The sequence below is a fragment of the Phocoena sinus genome, chromosome 11 (genome assembly GCF_008692025.1).
Source record: "Phocoena sinus isolate mPhoSin1 chromosome 11, mPhoSin1.pri, whole genome shotgun sequence".
In the NCBI taxonomy this organism is placed as follows: Eukaryota; Metazoa; Chordata; class Mammalia; order Artiodactyla; family Phocoenidae; genus Phocoena; species Phocoena sinus.
In genome coordinates this window covers 7,135,498-7,156,852 of record NC_045773.1, presented here as the reverse complement: position 1 = coordinate 7,156,852, position 21,355 = coordinate 7,135,498, and the positions used below count along the sequence as shown (strand labels likewise).

Below are 21,355 nucleotides of genomic sequence, written 5' to 3'. Positions count from 1 at the left end.
TTCTGTCACCCTGCATTATTCTGCATGGCGGGGATAGCTTCCCACTCTTGAACTTTCCTGCCTCCTGTTCCTCTTGCAACCAGAAGCTCTGACTGGCTGCTGTGGAGTCTTTTGTTAAGAATCTACGGTGGGGACTTCCCTGGTGGTCTAGTGGTTAAGACTCTGCACTACCACTGCAGGGGGCGCGGGTTCAAACTCTGGTCAGGGAACTAAGATCCTGCATGCCTTTCAGCGCGGCCAAGAAATTTTAAAAGAAGAAAAGAAAAAAAGAATCAATGGGTGAAGCTATGAGAGTAGACCCTTATTTTAGGGGTCAGCTGATTTGACCTGATTTAATATGTGTGAGTTGCTTAAGCTCATTTCTAAATGTATTTTTTTCATCTTCTAGAAGCTCCCTTATTAAACCCAGTGTATTAACTACTGTGCTTCTCAAGGCCACAAATAGCTTCTCTTTCACTGCCTTTTCTCCAGCATTCCCTCCCCTGTTGGCTTTTTGGACTGTTAGAGGTAGCTGGAACGTTGCGGAGGTATCAGAGGCTCATAGCCATGTGAAATGTGAACCTTCATCTTATGCTGCACTCTGAAAGATGACAAGAATGGCCCCATGATTTCCTGAGGGTCCCCAGCACACGTATTGTCTTACTTTTGGAGTAAGATACTGAACCCCTTAGATATAATCAACGTTCAGTTTGCTATATATGTTTCTGTATTTTAAATACCATGTCTTCAGAGTAGCTGACTTTTTTTTTTTTAATCTTAAAGGTTTTGAAATCAGGATGACTTCCATTTTAGTATCTATAATATAGCATTTTATTCTTTTCTTGAAAAGCTTAGAATGTCCATGATCTAGAATTTAGGAATCTGAGCATTTATTAAATTTGGAATGAATATTCACACACACACACACACACAACCCTAGTATGGGGCACACAATACTCACGCAGAAGCAGATTGACCTACCTCTCTTGCCCGTTTTTAGGTTTCAGAGCACCGTACAGGTGAGCAAGTTGCAGGACCTCGTCAACCGCAGCAAGACGGCCAGGTGCAGAGGACGTTTTGTCTGCCCAGTGATCCTGTTCAAGGGCAAGGTAAGACCACGCCTTAGCCTCGCACTCCCTGAGACCCTCTCGTGGGGTACCTGGCTTAATGCAAAGTGTAGAGTCTCGTGTTCTTGGCTTTTGCCAGCCAAGTTTGGGTGATTACTGGGTGCCTGGTGCAGTGGGAAGCAGGCCAGAGAAACAGACCAATTCTGATACAATTTTTGAAGGTGAGTCTAATTAGGAAAGGGACAGTCACAGCAGAGGACCCCACCCTGTGTCCTGGAGCCAGACTGCCTACGTTCTGATCCTGGCTCTGTTACTTCCTGCCTGTGCAAGGCCTCAGTTTCTTCCTCTATAAAATGGGAAAAATAATCATGCCTACATCAGAAGTTTGTGAATAGATTAGATCAGATGAGTAAGTACATTGTTGTTTGTTCATTCGTTCAGTCATATAATTTACCAAGTATTTATTGAATGTGTGTCATGTTCAGGCCTCAAGGTACATCAGCATATAAGGTACACAAAAATCCTCACCCTTATCAAGCTTATATTCTAGTGACTGTTGTTAATTTGGCTGCCCACTATGGTCTCATTTCACCTCTTTTTATAATCCTTTGGTGTATTTGATATTCCCATTTTGCAGATGAAACGAAGGCTCAGAGTGGTTAAATAACTTCCCCACATTTACACAACTAGAGAGCTGGGGTTTAAACTTAACTGCAAAATGCACTCAAGTTACCACACTGCAGCTTAGGGCCACGTGGTATGGTGTCAGAGGAACCCACTTAAGACGGGCAGCAGTTGGGGACTTCCCTGGCGGTCCAGTGGTTAAGATCCTGTGCTTCCACTTCAGGGGGTGTGGGTTCTATCCCTGGTTGGGGAACTGAGATCCTGCATGCTGTGCAGTGCGGTCAAAAATTTTAAAAAAAACCAAAAAAACCCCAGATGGGCAGCAGTGTGGACTGACAGACATGGCCTCATTAAGTGAGCGGGACTAGGCAGCAAGCATTGGAGGAAGGGTGGGAGGGTGTTCCAGGCAGGTGCCAGCGCTGGGGGAGCATGAAGCCAGGCGCGGAAAGTCCGAGAGACTCCCTGACGGGAGCACAAGGTACGTGGTGGAGCCGAGGATGGAAGGGACTGAATGCAGGAGGCTGGTTGCTGGCCAAGGTGTTTAGGTTTGCTGGGAGAGCCACTGTGATTTCTGAGCAGGGAAGTACAAGATGCAAATAGCATTTTGAGAAAGATTAATCCAGAAGGAACGGACTAACAGAGAGCCTGGAGCAGGGGAGGGAAGCAGGGGTGTAGGCTCTCTATTCCTGTTTGTTTGTTTTTTTTAATCTTTATTGAGTTTGTTACAGTATTGCTTCTGTTCTATGTTTTGGTTTTTCGGCCGCCAGGCATGTGGGATCTTAGGTTCCTTACCAGGGATCGAACCTGCACCTGCTGCACTGGAAGGTGAAGTCTCAACCACTGGACCGCCAGGGAAGTCCCTTAGGCTCTCTATTCTAGTCGTCCATTGTGTACCTGAATGCGCTGTGGTCTTGGTGCCTGTCGGACTATAGTCCGGCTCCCAGCGCAGGTGAGGACTGGGACAGGGCAGTGGGGAGGAGAGACACAGGGCTTGTTTCCATCCCTTTGTGCCTTTCTTTCGTAAAATGGAAGAAGGGGGGATGTGAAAGGGGGGATAGGAAAGGAGACTTGACCACAGGCTTTCGTGGACAGGTCGATTTTAGGGAAAAGTATGTCTGGAAGTCAAGTTCCAGAAATTGATCATCTTAAAGCTATTTATTCCCTCTTCCCCTTTGGAAAGTTTCGTGTTGCTGTAAGCTCTGGGAACTCCGGTTTAGATAACTGGACTATAACACACTGCTCTGTGGGGCATAGCGCTTGTTGCTAGAATTTACATAGGAAATACTCAAACCTGTGCTTCGCACAGTGTGTTCCACAGAATAGTAATTTAAGGATGTGCTTGTGCAAAGCATTCCCTGTCAAACAAGGGTGAGAGATAGCACGTTACTAGATTTGGCCTGACCCCCAAGCTCCAGATTCAAGAGGTACATCGGTAAGTGTGCACTGACATAGGAAAGGCTCTGAGAAGTCCTGAAGCAGAGGGACCTGTGTAGTGCTGTCAGGTCTGCTATTTCTCACTCAGCAGACCTTGAGGAAGGGACTTTGCGGAATGCATTTGGGAAAGTGCCACATTGACCGGCTTAGTCCAGTGAGATTGCAGCAGGCCTGGGAGAAAGAGCCCAAGGCAGCTCATTTCAGAGGGAGGGCAAAGAGTTGGAGGGATTATCCTCTTTTTTTTTTTTTGTCCATGCTGTGCAGCTTGTGGGGTCTTAGTTCCCCAAGCAGGGATCAAATACCTTATATACATTTTATTCCTATTGTGTTTGCAAGTCTGCTGTCTCCTCTCAGCGGTAATCCCTTTGAGGGCAGAGGTCTTGTCTGGCTGCTGTCCTCCCAGCGCCTAGCAAGTGCCCACCCAGCTTGTACGTGCAAGCTGGGAAGGTGGGAAGGTGGGAAGACACTGCTCTTTAAAGTGGTCGTGGGCTCTGCTGGGTTCTCGGGGGACAAGTGACTAAGACAGGCCTGTCCCTGTGGAGCTCAGTGAGTGGGGAAGGTTGACCTGTGAACTAGCAGCTGAGAGGGAGATGGCGACGGGCAGGAGAGAGTCTTCTGTTGTGAGGTGGGGATCTCATCCTCAGAGACGGGGCTCCCAGCAGGCCCTAGCCAGTGCGGTGACAGCAGTGTTTGCTACCAGCACATCCTGCCGGGCTGGGGAGGGGGAGGTATGTTCAGAAGTGCCTGCTTCCTGCTTCTCTCCAGATTCAGTCCAGTGTGGCTGGGGCAGCCAAGGAACTAAATGTCTGATTGTATTTCATTTCAATTAATTTCCGTTTTATAGCTGAAGCAATGTAGATTTTTTTTGGTTAAACACAACTTTATTTTGGGGCAGGACTACGTTTCCCTTTAAATGCTGAAAATAAAGTATCCTAGTTGAGATGTGCTGCGAGTGTAAAATACATATTGGATTTTGAAGACTTAGTCCAAAAAATGTAAAACGTGAATAATTTTTAAAGTGATTATATGTTGACATAGTAATATTTTGGATATATTGGGTTAAATGAGATATATTATTAAAATTTTTTTACAACTAAGTTCAAGCATTTAAGGGTAAGCTGTTCTCCCATGCCGTTCTCTTCCCCAACATCTGTATCTGGGTTTTAGGCAATTAAAATGGGAACAGGTCATCTTTCTCTGTTTCCTCCCTGAAAGAGATGGGGAGCAGAGGTCAACTGCTTTTATTCTGTGTGCTAAAGTTGGTTACTACATTAGCATATCCTATAGAGCCATATTTCTCATGCAGAGTTAGAGGCCACTCCTAATTAGGTAAGTGGAGAGCATTCAGAGTACATCCTGCTTTTTCAGTCAAGAGCGAAGCTTAAAGTACAGAAATGGCAGATTATGCTTTGGAGCCATGAGGCCAGGGAGCAAGGTCAGGTGTTAGACTCTGCCTTGGGGTGCAGCTTCCCCCAGGTGCCGGCTCGGGACCTTCCTGCAGAGGTTGGTGCTTCACTTGGGGAGCTGGCCCTCTCTCCCATTCTTCTCCATCTGATGAGGCCTCTGTGCCAGGTGTATCTGCCTCTGTTACCAAAAAGACAGGGTCGAAAAGAGGTGGGAGAACTGAGCAGAAAGAAGAATCTGAACCTTGAAAAGAACTCAGAGCTCAGCAGCTAAGGAAGGAAGGGGTGTGTGTCCGCTCTGAAAAGATTTAACAGAGTAATGCAAAGAAGACTGAGATTTGGCGCCGGCAGCTTGGATGATGGGGGAGGGTGGGCATGATAACATGTGCCAGTCAAACTCAAACCACGTACCCCCCATTGTCTTGCTTTCAGGAATCAGACCTCCCTTCTTACCATGAGCGTCTTGGGGGGTCCTCAGCCTGAGGATTGACATTTCCCTGCTGCAGTTCCTAATTACTGGGTTGGTCTCTTCAGAGTAGGGCCTCTTATCAGGGGCTGGAGATGGGTCCATGGATGGACTTGGAGATGTAGGTAAACTCTGGTGTGTACATTTTTATCCAGAGACAGTTTATGATTTTCATCAGATTTTCAAAATGCTTTTGGACCCAGAAAAAATGAAGCAGCCCCCACAGAGTGCATCCTGCTCAGGCCAGCAGGAATCTCTGCCCGAGCCCTTCTTCATAGGCTTCCGGGACAACCCTCCCACGATTGCATTCTTGCCCCCGGCACTGGAAAAGCACCCCACCCCGCCCGGGTTGTAGCAGGTTGCCTTTCTATCACCTGCCCCCTGCCCCAGGCTGCCACTGCCTCAGAAAGCCGGGTGATGACCTGCCGGTTCCCACCACACCCCTTTCCTAGCAGCAAAACCGTTTCTTTCCCACTGTCTTACAAGTGGAGAAGGAGACCCCTTGGGCAGTATTCTGCAGTTTTCCAGGGACCCTCCTTACACCGCCAGGCTGCATGACCCGTTCAGAAATGCCTTCCCCCTGCCTAGTGTAACGTCCCAGCCACCCTCACAGCCTCCCTCAGCCTGTAACTGGACCGTGGGGTCACCAGATACCTCCTCCCATTCCTCCTGGATCTCATCAAACACAATTTATAAAGATTCAGCCTTAAAGTTAAATAATGAAGTTCATGCCCATTGCCTGGTTTCTAGAATTCTAGCTCTTGAAATGCTCCTTCAGTGATGAGGAAAGAGTAAAAGGATAGTTAAGCACAGTTAAAGCCACTACACTTCCTTCATACAGAGGAGAGAGAAGATAAAATTTCTTAAAAAAAAAAACAAAACCCAGACATTTCTCCCTTAATTGGCCCTCCTGCTGCAAAGGTTGCCCTCCACTGCGCTAAGCAGTTCCGGTGATGGTCAGCTCGCAGGCTCCGGAGGGAGGTGGGCTCGATCAGATCCCAGCTCAACCCCCTCTGTGGTACCTTAGGCATCACTTCACCTCCCTGCGCCCGTCCCTCGTCTTTTCATCTGTGAAGCAGCAACAGTGCCTGCCACCTGCGACATCTCTCTCATGGGCTTGTGTAAATCCAGTGGGAAGGTGGTGTACTTGTTTCAGTCCTGTACTCACAAACACATGTGATAACCGCCAGATCTTACCCAAGTACATGCGTGACGACCACTGAATCTACCCATTACTGTTAGTGACACTCTGGTGCCTCTCGTTTGGGAGAGAGAACCTCTTGACAGAGGCTGCAGGTTAAATTCTAGGCATACTTCGGAGTGACTGCTGTGAAGACTTTGGGCAGCACTCCTGCACCCATTTTCCTGGCCTGGAGGGTCCCCAGGGGTTCCCCCCACTGTGTGCACTTCAGAAAACCACCTGACTTTTGGTCAGAGGGTACAAACTTCCAGTTGTAAGATGAGTAAGTTCTGTGGATCTGATGTACAGCATGGTGATTATAGTTAGTAATACTGTATTAGATACATGAAAGTTGCACAGAGAGCTGATCTTAACTGTTTTCACCACAAAAAAAGAAGTGGTGATTACGTGACATGATGCATGTGTTAGCTAACTCTACGATGGTAATGATTTTGCAATAAGTAAGCGTATCAGATCAGTGTGTTGTATACCTTAAACTTAGACAATGTCATATGTCAATTATATCTCAAGAAAGGCTAGGAAAAACCGAACCAAAAAACTCCAGAAAACCACCTGACCCTGAAAATGCGGTTTCTCTCCCAGCATATTTGCAGGTCGGCAACGCTGGCTGGATGGGGGGAGCTGTATGGACGCACTGGCTACAACTATATTTTCTCAGGTGAGCATTGAGCTGCACCGTCTTTGACTAAGAACAGGAACCCAGTGGTGGAGAATAGCCACCTAGGGCTGCATTGGTGTAGGTGGAGGGGCAGCAAGCTGGGGGATGGGCAAGGGCCCTCCTTTCATCACCTGAGGAGATGCTGGGGGTGAAGAACACTGCCAGGCATGTGGGGCTTCGGATGTTGAGAGGCAGGAGTGTGGTTGTTAGGGTGGAGCCAGGGGGAGACTGGTCAGGAAGCCCCTGGGTGGAGCCCCTGCCTTGGCCTCGGTGCTGACCGCAGGTTTCTCCCACAGGGGGTGCAGACGACGCCTGGGCAGATGCAGAGGATGTCACGGAGGAGGACTGTGCGCTTCGGTCAGTGCCAGGTGGTTATGGGTCTGGGCTTGGGTTGGGGGCAGGCGTCTGAGTGGTGGTGGCCGTTCTCCTACTGACGGTCATGACCTCATCAGTGGTCCAGGTGAGTGGATTGGCTCCCTTCCTCCTGCTGCCAGGCCCACGCCCCTGCAACAGGGTTGTTGAAGTCCACCCTGTAGCTTCACCCGAAGCTGACTTTGTGGACTGCCTGAGCAGTCTGTGCTCGCCAGGACTGCAGAGCGAGTGCCCCAACGCTGGGGTTCCTGGCACCCCAGGCCCAAAACACAGGCCAGACATCTGTGTGTCTTCAAGCCCCACGGTTTCCAGGGTGTGACGTCTGGCCTACCAGGTGATGCACAGCACAACCGGCCCGAGGCACAGGGCAAGCAAGGACTGTGGTCCCCACACGAGAGATGTGGGCACTAGAAGCTCCACAGCTGTGTGATAGGTGCCATAAGGCGCTTGCTACAGAGGAATGTTTTAGGCTCCCTTAAAGGGAAGGAGGGGGCTGGCTCCCACTCTTCCTACCTCCTTTCCAAATATTTTTAGAAAACGGCAGTAATGGTTATTTTGGAAAAGCTCCTTTGCATCGTCTGTACCACATGGAAAGTCTTTAACTGGTGTCGGGTGTCTCTGGAATGCACACCAGTACCCTGGTCAGATCAGCTGCCCAAAATCATGGCTCGGTGCATGAAAAGGCATCTCGCTGTGCCCGGCTTCTGCCCGTTAGTTCCAAGAGTAGTGGCTCTGGCTTGTGCTCAAGAATGTTTGGCTCTTCCCCCGGGATCAGACGACCTCTGCCCCAGCCAGGCCATCTTCCACAGTGCACACTGTTCTTGGTGAGAAGTCTGCTGGGGACAGCAAAGCAGTGGGCATTACAAAAAAAAATTAATGGTGACTGTTTATTCGTTCTGCTTTTGCCTTTATCTGTATGACTGATCAAAAGGCAGCCTGGGGATTAGGAAAATTTTATCTTTCTCCTTGCTTCAGAGGCCTTCTAAGCTGAGGGAATTCACTTGCTAATATTTCACAATCAGTTGATAACATAGCTCTAAAAAGTCCATCTCCCAGTGAAAGTTTCAATCTGTTACATTTTGAGCGAGTCATGTGGCTAAAAACAGTCATAAATGGGGAAAGGGAGGGGGGTGGAGAGAGATAAACTCTAATGGAGGCTCAAAGACTCTATCAGCCACTAGCCTGCTGCTTTTTAGAACTCAGAGATTATCTTGAATCTTCTGGCTTAATGTCAAGCAGTGCCAAAAATCCCTTTCCCGCCCCAGGTGCAGATTGCTCCTCTTTGAAATGCGTCCCAGAGAGCGGGATAATCACTTAGAAAGTCACCTTCCCTGGGAGCGGTTGTCCTCTCTTGGCCTTCCCTCTGTCTTCTGGAGAAGAGAATCAGAAATTCTTCTGTAGAAACTAGACTTCCTTGAACGCGCCCCTCACGCCCCAGACTTTCGTGGATGAATGTGCAGTGCAGCTTCTCCCTCTGGCTCTTTGTTTCAGAAGTTCCGACACGCATCTTTTTGATAAGGTCAGAGGGTATGACATCAAGCTGCTCCGGTACCTGTCAGTGAAATACATCTGTGACCTGATGGTGGAGAACAAGAAGGTGAAGTTTGGCATGAAGTGAGTGCAGGGCACCCCCTGCGAAGTGGGTGGAGGCCGTGTGCTCACAGGCTCGTGGGGTCAGAGATGGCACAGAGCAGTTACAAGGGCACACCGCGTGCCAGGCCTCGTGCATCCTCTCCCTGTATCCTCACACAGCCCTCCCTGCAAGGAGGTTCTAGTGTCCCCCTCTTGCAGGGGAGAAACTGAAGCCAGAGAGGTTAAGTCACTTTCTCGGGGTGGTGCAGAGAGCACCAAGGGAGCCGTGGGTCTCTAACGTGTGCTCTGCTGCCGCTGCGCCATCTCTGGTAGATTAGAGTCTCTTTTAAAGTGGATCGAAAAAAATCAGTATTTGCTCAATTTTTATGTCCTGTGTGGAACAAATCTTCAGGTAAGGCAAAATTAGAAACAAATGGAACCTGGGTTAGGGTGATGAAATTTGGGGAATTTTTCCAAAGTGTTGTTAATTTTCTATAATAGCCACTTTTAATTATGCCAAGTATGTCTTAGAAAATAAGCCACACTGAGGCTGTTGCAGCTCAGCTGTTTGCAGTCACCTGCACATCCCGCTGTCTGTCAGAGTAGTCCTGTGTCTCTCCGATGCTGTCTGGGAGTGTCCGCAGTGGATGCCGGAGAAGGTGGAGACGAGAGTCCGCCCCAGGGCCCCTTTTGGACAGTGTCTCTGTTATTTTGCTCTTTTCTCACTCGGCCCTGCGGGTCAGGGGGCGGTGCTGCCTTTGGGGGAAGCTTGTTCCGCGGCTTAGGTCCCTGTGCGTTGCGGGTGCTGTGGGGTCCGGGGGAGTCGGCGCTCTCACCTGGTGACTTGGGGTAGAGGCGGCAGAGCAGTCGCATTTCTTAGTCGTTCTAAGTAAGCCCCCTGGAGGGCATCATTCCTAACTCTGAACAGTAGTTTCTATAGCAGGAGGATCATTCGAGCTGTGGTAATGCTTGTGGGGAATGCTGTGCGTGTGTTGTGATGCCGTAACACGTTGTGTCCTGTCTTGTAGTGTCACCTCCTCCGAGAAGGTGGACAAAGCCCAGCGCTATGCCGACTTCACTCTCCTCTCCATCCCGTATCCAGGTAGGGGCTCTTTCCAGGGTCTGGTCAAGGGACAGGCTTCCCAGGACTGGGGCTCTTTGAGGCCCTCCTCAGGCCCTGGCCACTTAGGTGCACAGATGCCCCGGAGCTCTCGGACAGGATCTGCTGTCACTCAGCATAGGGCAGTGCAGCTCCTGGTCCTTGGCTCTCACCTTAGGGTAGGACGCTGTCCTTGTGTGTGTGTAGGGGGGCTTTCCCCTGGGAGCGGCCTAGGAATGGAGTCCTGGCTCAGGTCCTCCCTACTGCGCTCTTGAGCGAGTTACTTCACCTCGCCACCTCGCCAGCCTCAGGTTTTCTCAGGTATCACTGGAAGTTGGTGAGGCTTAGCTCAGGGTCTTGTTGTGTGGATTGGGTGAGGTCAGGTTTATCGGCGTGCTCTGTGCAGCTAATGTGCTGTTTCGGTGTGAAATGACGTTAGTCCTCCGTGTCAGCAACCATCTGTGCTGCGCTGGCTGTTGCCGTGGTGAGGATGTAAGTGCCCTGTCCCCAGTTGCACGTGGTTGGTGGCCTCACCGTGTCACAGAGCACCGTGGTGAGCACACAGCTGGCTGCATTTGTCTCTGGCACAGACTGTATGTGACCTGTGGCCAGGGCAGTGTTCTCTGCACTGGATACTGAAGCTGCGTTAGTCCAGTTTGTAGCGTTTAAGCTTTCTTTCTGGCAACACCTGCTCGTTCAAGGAGGTATTAGAGCCCTAACATCGGCACCAAACTTTGTCAACAGACAGTAGAAAGCAGACTCTTTCTCCTTGAAACCTCTCTCCTGCTCCTCAGCAGTAGCACCTGCCTTCAGTCCTGTGCTGGATCTTGTCTCCTCATCTTGGAGCCATGTGGCCAATAGAGAGCAGGCTGGTGACCCCAGGTTACAGTAGAGCCACAAGGCCTTCTCATTAGAACCTCAAGTTCATCCACTGCCTCGTGGGCAGAGGGTATATCCTCATCAGTGTGAGCTGGTGGTATCCAAACCACGACCCCTGTGGCCTGGCTCTCACAGTGTCCTCCTTCAGGGTCTCTCCTCACTCTTCTCTGCTAGCTTAGCATTTGGTGGCATGTAGGGCTGGGCGTGCATTCCAGTCCCAGCACTGTGTCCTTGAACAAGTCCCTTAACCCTTCTGAGCATCAGTTTCATCCTGCATAAAATGTGGTTAATGATGCTTATTCTGGGTGAAGTGCCAGACCTGTCCCCGACAGGTGCTCGCCAACACCAGGCCGAGTGACGGGTGCATGGGAGGAGAGGCTCGCTTTCGGGAGATGCAGAACCATGATGATGATGCCATGGGCTCGGCAGCGTCAGAGATGTGTCAAGACAGGGATGTCCCCACCGGGGGTCTGCACTGGAGCTTCCCTCAGGTAGCTCTAAAACTGGCTTTCAGACTAGGCTCCTGACTCTCAGGAGATGCTCTGGGGGTCCCCAGACTGAAGTACTCTCTGCCAAATGAACGGGAGAGGACTGAGTTGGCTGAGGAACCACGCGTCAGCTTGCTTTATTTGTATTCAGCTTCTCGGTAACACTTGGCTTAGAAAAAATTGTTTTGTGGGACTTCCCTGGCAGTCCAGTGGTTCAGACTCCGTGCTTCCACTGAAGGGGCATGGGTTCGATCCCTGGTTGGGGAAATAAGGATCCCACATGCCGCATGGCAGCAGCCAAAGGAAAAAAAAAAAAAACACACCACACTTTAAAACAAAGAAAAGAAAAGAAAAAAAATCGTTTTGCTCCAGAACAGTAGCACAATATCCTTTCTGCTGTCATTGGGCAGCTTGTTAAAAGACTCCTGAAATATTAACTAACACCTTTTGACCCAGTTATTCATTAGGCCATAATCCAGCTAGCTTGGGCTTGAAGATGTTCATCATGTCTGATTATACCAGCCAAACATGGGAAATGTTTTCATTAATCAGAATAATGATGATGTAAATGATGGTACAGCCATCCATAGTAGAACGAGATATTACATAGTCATAGAAAAATGCTTAAGGTGCTAATAAGCAAGATAGAAAATTAAACACTACAATCTCAACTATGTAAGAGAAAAGGTGCTTACACAAAATGGTAAGAAAAGAAAATGCCAGAATGGTAAGATGATACCGTCTCTCTGAATTTTTTTCCCCCGTTCTTCCCAGAATATTGTGTACTGCATCTGATAGTTGTGTATGGTGCTGAGGGGAGATTAAGAGGCATCAGTAAAAATCCAGAAGTCTAGGTGGCAGGAGACGCTGTTGCACACCCAGATGAGGGGACAGGAGAAGCACTTAACTTGCTTACCTTAATTACCTTGCCTCCTCTGCTCATGTTCTTGAATTTCTTTACATGCCTACATTATTATACTTCATAACAAAATCGATGTTATCCAGACCAAGTCCTGAAATGCAGTCGGCTGCCATTTCAGGGGTCTCTGTTGAGCCCTCTGATGACTTTGAAGCCCAGACAGGAACTGCGGTGGTATCAGTTCTCTGTCAGACTAACTTAGGCTTAGACTAGCCCTTGAAAACGAGAAGTGTTCTGGGAGCACTTCCTTCAGGGCACCAAGATAGATGGGGCCAAAAACTCCCCAGCACGAGTCTAATTTGTTTCCCTCTTGAGCGAGCGTCCATTCTCACTTCACTTTTGGTCCTGTCTGTTTGCCTCTCAACAGGCTCAGAAGCCTGTTCAGGTAATGAATGTCAAGGCATTGCCCTGGGTACTGAGGCTGCTTTAATTCTCTCCGTTTCTCACAGTCAGTTGCTTCTGCATTATATGCTGGTCAGAGCTCGGCCTGGAGCCTGCAGTGTTGATTCAAGCGCTCAAGTTTGAGAAAACAGAGCACTTTACGGGAGTTCTGAGGAATGATTGGTGTCCCTCCTAAACCCAGGCTCATAAGCTCAGGGCCTCTGTCTGATATTTATATTTCTTCTTTCTCCCAGTGAGGCACCCAAGAATCCGCTGAAGTGTTAGAGCTGAGGATTGATTCCTGACATCCCCATCCACAGTGAGGCCTGGGGGATTCGAGTGCAGGAGTGTGTGGGGTGGTGAGAGCCAGGTCTGCAGAACACACAGGCTAAGTCTCCAGACCTTCCTCCACGAAAGAACCTTTCCTTTCTTCCCTGGTGTGGCCCCAGACAGGAGCATGTCCCAAGAGGAGCTGGAGAGTTCTGTGTGGATGTTTATGGCCTGTGGCTACCTTGACAGAATTCAGGCAACTGTTTTGCTGCCTTTGGGAACCTTACCAGACTTGGACCTGTGGCCAAAGCCTTGTGCCTTCTGGAGTTTGTGTTGGTCCTGGTGGAGGAACTGAGAGGAGTGCAGGCCTCGTTCTCCCCAGGCTAAGCTGCAGGGCTGCACTGGGGCTCTCACTGCAGCGGTGGCATGAGGATGGCACCAGTATGCTGTCACCTTAGTGCCCCTTGTAGCAGTGCTGTGCCAGCTGTTTTATACGTATTGTTTCATTTCATCCTTAACCACTTTACAAATGAGAAAATCAAGGCTTAGAGAAATTAACTTGTTCACAGTCACAGGGCTACATGAAAGGCTGAGGTTTGAAGCTGGGAACATTGCCAAGGCCCTTTTCTCTCCACTCCTCTCTCTGTTCCTGAGGTCTTACCCTGGTGGTATTTCTTATAGTTTTTCTGGTGAATGATACAGAAAGCACATCTTGGCAAGGTTTGTTGGAGAAGGACGTGTCTCTTGAGTGCCTGTCCCATTTCAGGCACTGTCCATGGTCCTTTCTCTCATGTTACGATGTTCGGTCCTCACTGAAAGCCTGCGAGGTTGGTACAGGCAGACCTCATTTTATTGCTCTTCGCTTTGTTACTCTTCACATATTGCATTTTTTTACAAATTGAACATTTGTGGCAACCCTGTGTCAAGTCTATTGGAGACATTTTTCCAGTATTTGTTCACCTCATGTCTCTGTCACATTTTGATAGTTCTCACAATACCTCACACTTTTCCATTATCACTCCATTTTTTATGCTGACCTGTGATCAGTGATCTTCGATGTTACTACTCCACCTCACTGTAGGCTCAGATTATGGTCACCGTTTTTTAGCAATAAAGTGTTTGTTGTTGTTGTTGTTTTTTGGCCATGCTGTGTGGCTTGTAGGATCTTAGTTCCCTGACCAGGGATTGAACCGGGGCCCACAGCAGTGTACGAAGTCCTAACCACTGGACCGCCAAGGAATTCCCTGAAGTATTTTTTATTTAAGGTATTTTTTAAATTTAAAATATATATATTTTTAGACACAGTGCTATCACACACTCAATAAACTATAATACAGTGTAAACATAACTTTAATATGCACTGGGAAACCAAAAAATTCGTGTGGCTTGCTTTATTGCGGTGGTCTGGAATTGAACCCTCAATATCTCTGAAGTGTGTCTGTAACAGGAGGGAGGGTGATCCTCCGTAACTAGGTAAGTTGCTGAGAAGGTGCTGCCAGGGCTCAAACTGTAAACCGCGCTGTTGTTCGCTGGCTGTTGGCACTTCAGGGACTTGTAGGGCAAAGGGACCTGAAATGAGAGAAAAGTGACCAAGAACCAGTGAGCACAGACGGAGGGAGATACAGAGGTGTGCAGGCAGGGGCTGCCTCATCGGGAAGGTCTCTGGCTAGAAACCCAAGGAGCGTTGGAGGCTCCCGCTCGCCTGGTCCAGCCTCCACTCATGTCATCTGGGGCCCACTTTGGAGTGTGTGCGCTGGTGGCCGCCCCGGTCTTCCGGCACCCAGGGGCATCTCAGGACACTGGGCCAGGAAGGGTGGTGTCATGACTCTGCCCTTCTTTTCCAGGCTGTGAATTTTTCAAGGAATATAAGGATCGGGATTACATGGCTGAAGGGCTCATTTTTAACTGGAAGCAGGTATGAGCAATAACATTCATCAGCTTGGGTCTTCTGTTTGTGAAGGGAAACCAGCCAGTAATCTTCTTGGGGAAAACAGCTACCCTTCTCCTTCCTTTGCTCTTCCCTGAATGAGTCTCATTATTTTTCTCTCTCTCCTCCTTGTATGTACATGTTTAAACTCTCATCATATATACCTTTCTCTCCCCCTTTAATTTCTCCTTTTCTTTAAAAGAGTTCTCAGGGAAAAGGTAGGAAAAGTCCTTCATTTTTGCTCCGTTCTCTGTGTGAAGAGCTCCTCCTCAGTGTGTGGGAGCAGCCCAGGAGCTGCCGGAGGCTGAATACGCTGATCACCTCTGTGTCAGCCGTAAACACTCAAACGGCCAACTGAAAAGCTCCACTTGGCAGCAGTATCTGGTCCCTTTGATTTTTAAGCTGTCACTCCCAGGGTGGCACGGGCATCTGGCCCTGAGAAGGCGAGCACTGTGGGGGTACATCCTGCCTGCCTGTGGTAGCCACAGCTTCAGGGCCTCAACCTGCCTGGTCATCCTGGCTTCTCCTGGTGGACAGCCTGCATCTCACAGTGTCTTTCTGTCCCCAGGACTACGTTGATGCCCCTCTGAGCATCCCCGACTTCCTGACTTGCTCTCTGAACATTGACTGGAGCCAGTATCAGGTGAGGGGACCCCTGGTGCCTGCCCCACAAGTCCCTCAGGCAGACACCTGAAGGCCTGGCTTGTGACCTCTGACCTCCTGGGAAAGGAGGAGCTGCTTACCTGTTGAACTCTCTCTCCTGATTTCTTGGCCCAGAAAATGAAAGCTTTCTGAACATGACTCACTGGAAGATTTGCATACACCAGGGGGTTCTGTTTCCAGAGGAGGACCTCATGGAGTTTGCTTTTCCAGCTCTGGGATTTAGTGACGTTTTTCATTTTACCTTTTAAATGCGTGTTCCATCAGAGAAAGTGCAGAGCTACCTGACCTGATTTGGTTATAGAAACCTTAAAATTATTTCCACTGTGCTTCTCTCCTCTTTGTCATCGTCTGCCATGGAAGGGTCCCCAGTCTTTTGTTTTTTTTTTTTTTTGGCTGCATTAGGTCTTCGTTGCTGTGTGCAGGCTTTTTCTAGTTGCAGCGAGCGGGGGTACTCTTCGTTGCGGTGCGCAGGCTTCTCATTGCGGTGGCTTCTCTTGTGGAGCACGGGCTCTAGGCACATGGGCTTCAGTAGTTGTGACACACAGGCTTGGTAGTTGTGGCGCACAGGCTCTAGAGTGCCGGCTCAGTAGTTGTGGCACACAGGCTTTTTTGCTCTGCGGCATGTGGGATCTTCCCAGACCAGGGCTCGAACCCGTGTCCCCTGCATTGGCAGGTGGATTCTTAACCACCGTACCACCAAGGAAGTCCAAAGGGTCCCCAGTCTTACTGGATGGATCCATCTCTCTACCGCGTTTAGCCCACTGTACAAGCCCACAGGCCATTAGCAGTGTCCTTGCCACTTGCTTCAGCCAGGACAAGTAGCCTCATTGTTCCCACTGCCTTCCCCATGTCTGTTCCCTCTGCCTGGCTGGCCCTCCCAGCCTCCTCTTGTCTGGCTGACACACTGCCTTCAGGATTTGGCTCGAGTGTCCACTCCAAGAAGAATTCCCTGATGTGCCTCCTCTCCCCCATCCCTAGAGAGGTTGTATGCTTGCATCTACATTCCCCTTAATCCGGGCTCTGGGCCCGGCCCGGCCTGGCCTCTCTCGGTGATCCACACCTACTTCCTTTTCCAAGCGTCCCGTCATGCAAGCACCTCAAACTCAAGCTGCCCAGAATGGAATTGGCCACAACCCACAGCACCCCCGGGCCCTCCACCATTTACCCAGATGCTCAGACTCGAAAAATGGGGGCTCTTCTCCCCAACACCCATGGCTGGTCCCATCAGTTCTGTAAGTCTCTGCCCCAGGGAAACTCCCCAGTCCTTCTTGCCTCCATCCCTTAGGTCACTGGCCTAATGCAGGCTACCATCGTCTCATGGCTGAGCGTGGGTCCACGTTGAAGGGGCAACCGACTGGAAATAGTGAACGTAAAGCATGTGAATAGGGCCTGGCAGAGCACGATACTCAGATGATGGGGCAGGGTCGTCACTGTCACTCCTTCCTTCACAGCTGCCACTGACTTTCCTTTTTCCCTCAGGATAAGTCCAAGGACCCTTATGTGGTCCACCCAGCTCCACGTGGTCCAGGCTTGTTCTTGTGACTCACTGGCTGTCCACTCCCTCTCCTCCAGCTACCCTGACCGCCTCTCCACCCCTTAGGGAAGATGCTCTCCAGGTTTGCACATGCTCTTCTCTCTGCCACAAACACTCGTGTGCTTTCCCTCCCCTTTTCTCACATGCATGTCACCATCTCCAGGGAGCCTTCCCTAAGGGTCCCCATGGATCAGGCTAGGCTCACCTCCCCAATTACATGGTCCTGCAGCATCTTAGAGGGCACCTTTTAATTAGCACACCTGCAGCACTTCACTTTGCCTTCCCTTCCCTCCAGCCTCAGGGCTGGAGTCATTGTGTTCACTGCTGTGTCCCAGGGCCAGGCCCACAGTCACGTTCACACCACTGTTTCCCATTGCACGAGCAGTAGTGCATGTGTGGGTGTTGCTGACCTCTGTGTAGCCAGATGGAATTCCATAAAGCTCTGCTCTTTCATTCTGTGCCCGAAGACCCCTTCCAGTGGCTGCTGCTCCTCAACCTGGCCCCTGACTATGACTAGTCAGTGAAAGAACATTCTACAGGTACCTCCTAGTCCCTAAGCACGAAGCCTTACAGATGCAGACGTGCCAAAATGGCCTCCGCCCTCACTGGGCTCAGTCTAGGAAAATTCCGAGGCAACAGCATAACCATCACCTGCGTAGTAGGGGTATTGACCAGTGGCCACAGAAGAAGACTCTGTAGAGAAGATAATGGGGCTGGGCCTTTAAAGGATGAGTAGGAGTTTGCCAGCCAGGGAAAGAGGCATGCACCAGGCATGGAAACGTAAGGCCGATATGTGGTACTCACCTCTGTACCCGGAGGCTTTGTCACGGCACACATAGATTGAGAGAGTCAGAGGTGAGCCTAGATTTTCATGCATTTCCCAGGTCCTCTTCTGTTTCTCACTCTGGTATCTGAGGAGGTGTTCCTACAGTGCAGTGTGTGACCACAAGCCTGGGTCCAGACCCCAGCTCAGCTTAGCTGTGTGACCTTGGGCCTCTGCCGACCCAGCGCTCCCCAGGCTGTGGTTCCTGCCCCAGCCCTGGGCACGGTGGCCAGCGGAGTCTGCCGCCGCTCCTTGGTCATTTATGTCCCCTTCAAACAGCTGCCATTGTGGGAGCTGCCCTGCAGGCTCTTCCTTGGTCACCTCCTGCCCTTTCCCAGCCGCTGCAGTCCTCCCCCAGCCAGCCTGACCTCCCTGCACACCTGCTGCGTAGCTCCCACCTCTCCTGCTTTTCCTCAACCACTGGAATCACAGCTCGGAGGAAATCTCTTGGCAGTGGTGTGTCTGACATGTTGAACCAGATGAGCAGAGAGACCCCCGAGCCACCATGGGTAGTAATAAGTTTATTAGCACGGCACTGCAGCGGCTTTCTCTGGAGCTCCTGCAAGTGGGTCAGGACTCTCCAGGGTCCGTGGGAAGGTCAGGTAAATGAGCTTGGTTTAAATTCCTGGGAAAACCATTCCAATTACAGGTGCTGTGTTCACCCTCCCCAGGGGAGCACTCTCGCTAGCTGGCATTCACCGCCTTCTCTGCACAGCCCCAGACACTGAGAAGCAGTCATGTTAAGAGACTGTCCCCAGCTAGGGGGAGGGGGCCACAGAACTGGGTCAGGCCCCTCCGTGGGCTTCCGGATTCCAAAATGGACTGTTCCTCAGAGGGTCTAGTCTGGACCTTTAGCTTGGGCTAGAACAGAGGTTCCGATCTCTATGGCTTTTGCTTGTTTTTGCTCTCCCACCTCACGGGCCTCCTGTTTTAAAAGATTTTTGTTTACCAAACAGACTGCATTTGTTACTCATTAAAAGACTATGCAGTGAGTAGCAATAAAAAACGTGTGAAACCTGATTGATGAGAAGGTTGATGGTTACCTTGGTTTCTGTGATGTGATGGCAGATAAAGAAATGGCTCTTTCCATTTGGTGACAATGGCCACGGGCTCAGGGCTCTTTGTCGGCTTCTGTTAATTCCCTAGACAGCCGTGCCTGGAGCCCAGGGCTCAGAGGAGCTAGTGTCTGGCTGCTGCTCGTGGCTGTGGGGCTGTGGGTTGCCCAGGCTCCTGCACGGCTTTCCCTCCCTCACCCGCACGTTGGATCAGAGCACACTGAGGGAGGGGCCCGTGGGGGAGGGTGCAGGGACGTGTGAAAAGTGAAGTTTCAGATAGTCTGGGATTTGGGACCTGTGGCCTGTGACCATGAGCCTGGGGTACTTGTTTCCCCTGAATAACTCATAGCACTTTATTTTAAAAATGCTTTAGATTCCCATTCTGAGTTAAACACCTATTCATAGAATCCTTTTATTTTTCTTCTCCAACAGAGTTGGGATCTGGTGCAACAAACACAAAACTACCTGAAACTGCTGCTTTCCATAATTAACAGTGACGGTGAGTCTGCCTCTGCTTGCCTCAAGCCATAGGATCTTCTGGGTGTTCCCAGGTCTTGACATCTCAAATGTGTGTTTATTGGGGCCTTTTGCTCTATGGGAGAAGGATTTGGGGATTCCCTTGTCATTGGCAGATTTATTCCATGCCCCAAATTATGAACTTGTTAGCGTCTGAAGCACATTCAGCTGGCCTTTGAGCTTTCAGCACCAGCCTTTTGCCGATGTGTTTCTGCACTGGGTCAGCTGGCCTTTGAGCTTTCAGCATCAGCCTTTTCGTGTGGGGCTGTAGTGGCCTCTTTTGGTTCAGAAAGGTGAGAGAAAGTCAGTCCTGGCCTCTTCTTGGGCACACACAAGAGCCCCTGGAGGGCCTGTTCTCCAGAGGGTACTCCAGCCAGTTTGACTGTTTTGATTGGATGAGCCCATCATGCTCAGTGTCCTAGGGCGGTCTGACTCCGGTTCCTCCATATCAGTCAGGACCTGTGTGGGGTTGCACTTGCTTGAAGAAATGGAAATGTATTCGTTTATTTAACCAAGAAGGCCCAAGAGCAGAGCCAGGTGCCACATACCACAAAGAATCTCTCCTTGTCTCATACCCACTGTTTAGTTAGCTTCGTGGCTGGCAATCGTTCCAGACTTGTTTCCTGCCGTCTTAACCCCTCCAGAAGAGGGAGACGGCCTCTGTCCCAGAGCTCCTGCTCATTGCCTCAGTTTGGATCCAGTGCCTATCCTTGAACCGGTCACTGGGGCCAGGTTGGCAGAAACATCACATGCCTGCCTCTGGAGCTAGGCCGTGGTTCGGGGGTGGCCTGGCTCTCACCCCAGGCCAGGGCGGTGGCACATCCCGTTTTCATCAGTCCGTGTTTGCTTCTCTCCTGGGCCTCCTGTTCCATGTTCCTGTGTAGATGACAGCGGACTGCTAGTACACTGTATCTCAGGCTGGGACCGGACGCCCCTCTTCATCTCTCTCCTGCGCCTTTCCTTGTGGGCTGTGAGTATGGACAGGCTGGGCCGTGGGGTCAGGGAGCATTCAGAGGCCCTTTGTGAGTGCTGGGACTGTTTCCAGAAAGCAGAGAGGCTTCAGAGCGAGGGACCTCACGTGTCCAGAGCAGATGTCGTGTTTAACCCCGCTCCGGGGGCTGTCAGACAGCCTGGTTGTCACGGGGGCGGTGGTTGTGACGCAGCCCCCGAGGCCAGGAGGGGGCCGTCGTGGGGATGCTTCTTTCTGATCTGGGCCTGTCTCTTCCAGGACGGGCTCATCCACGCATCCCTGAAGCCCGCTGAGATCCTCTACCTAACGGTGGCCTACGACTGGTTCCTCTTCGGGTGAGCCTTCGGGAACTGTCGGGCTGTGGGGTGCTCCGGTGCTTGGGAACCGCCTTTTTGTGTGTGTGGGTGTGGTGGCCCCTGTGACAGGGTTGAAGGCGAAGACTGTCCCGCCCCCTTGGGAAGAGAGAAGGTGTGGTCGGGCCCACCTGAGGCTGGGGTGCCAAAGCCATGGGCTGTCCCTGTGGCTCTGGTCCCCCTTCATCCTCTTGTCTCGGAGGTGCTCGCTTTGACCTCCTCGCCTTCTTGTTTCAGGCACATGTTGGTAGATCGACTCAGCAAAGGAGAGGAGGTAGGTACTGCTCACGGTCTGCGAGCACACATCAGGGCTCCGCGAGCTCGGGCTCCTTTACCCCCAAGAGGGACAGGGAGATGGTGTGTTTGGTGTCTACACTTTGGGGCGGTTCCTTGCCTGGTGTGTGCTGGGATCAGGCAGTGTGGCAGGAAAAGCAGTGGCACAGCAGCCCCATTCTGAGCCTCAGTCCCCCTCTCTCACGGAGAGAACACTTACCTGTGACCTTCGTGTGTCAGCCCTCTTCCCCCCCTTCTGTGCCGGCCTTCTTACGAGTGACCTTGTTTTCTGCACTCAGCTCTGGAACCAGTTTACAACTGCTTTCCTGTGCCCCTCACCCTCACAGCTAAAGCCAGAAGCTCTTCCCTGTCCTCCCTTGTCTCATCACACCCACTCGGCAGCTTTTAAGCCCCAGGGCCTTCTGTGCA

The 21,355-nt window shown here is 50.7% G+C and overlaps 1 protein-coding gene across 10 annotated transcripts in view; it reads left to right on the top strand.

The window, feature by feature from the left end:
* Positions 1–21,355, top strand: part of MTMR14 (myotubularin related protein 14) — a 43,280-nt gene that overhangs the window by 6,720 nt on the left and 15,205 nt on the right. For 7 of the 10 annotated variants that reach the window (XM_032647423.1, XM_032647429.1, XM_032647424.1 and 4 more), the window contains 11 exons: positions 980–1,088; positions 6,757–6,832; positions 7,129–7,189; positions 8,696–8,818; positions 9,805–9,878; positions 14,657–14,727; positions 15,308–15,382; positions 19,247–19,313; positions 20,215–20,300; positions 20,559–20,635; positions 20,891–20,927. In XM_032647423.1, coding sequence (XP_032503314.1) covers positions 980–1,088; positions 6,757–6,832; positions 7,129–7,189; positions 8,696–8,818; positions 9,805–9,878; positions 14,657–14,727; positions 15,308–15,382; positions 19,247–19,313; positions 20,215–20,300; positions 20,559–20,635; positions 20,891–20,927 — 856 coding nt within the window. Of the gene's footprint in view, positions 1–979; positions 1,089–2,473; positions 2,620–6,756; positions 6,833–7,128; positions 7,190–8,695; positions 8,819–9,804; positions 9,879–14,656; positions 14,728–15,307; positions 15,383–19,246; positions 19,314–20,214; positions 20,301–20,558; positions 20,636–20,890; positions 20,928–21,355 lie in introns of those variants that run through there. The other 3 variants (XM_032647425.1, XM_032647422.1, XM_032647431.1) reach the window with 2 other exon arrangements.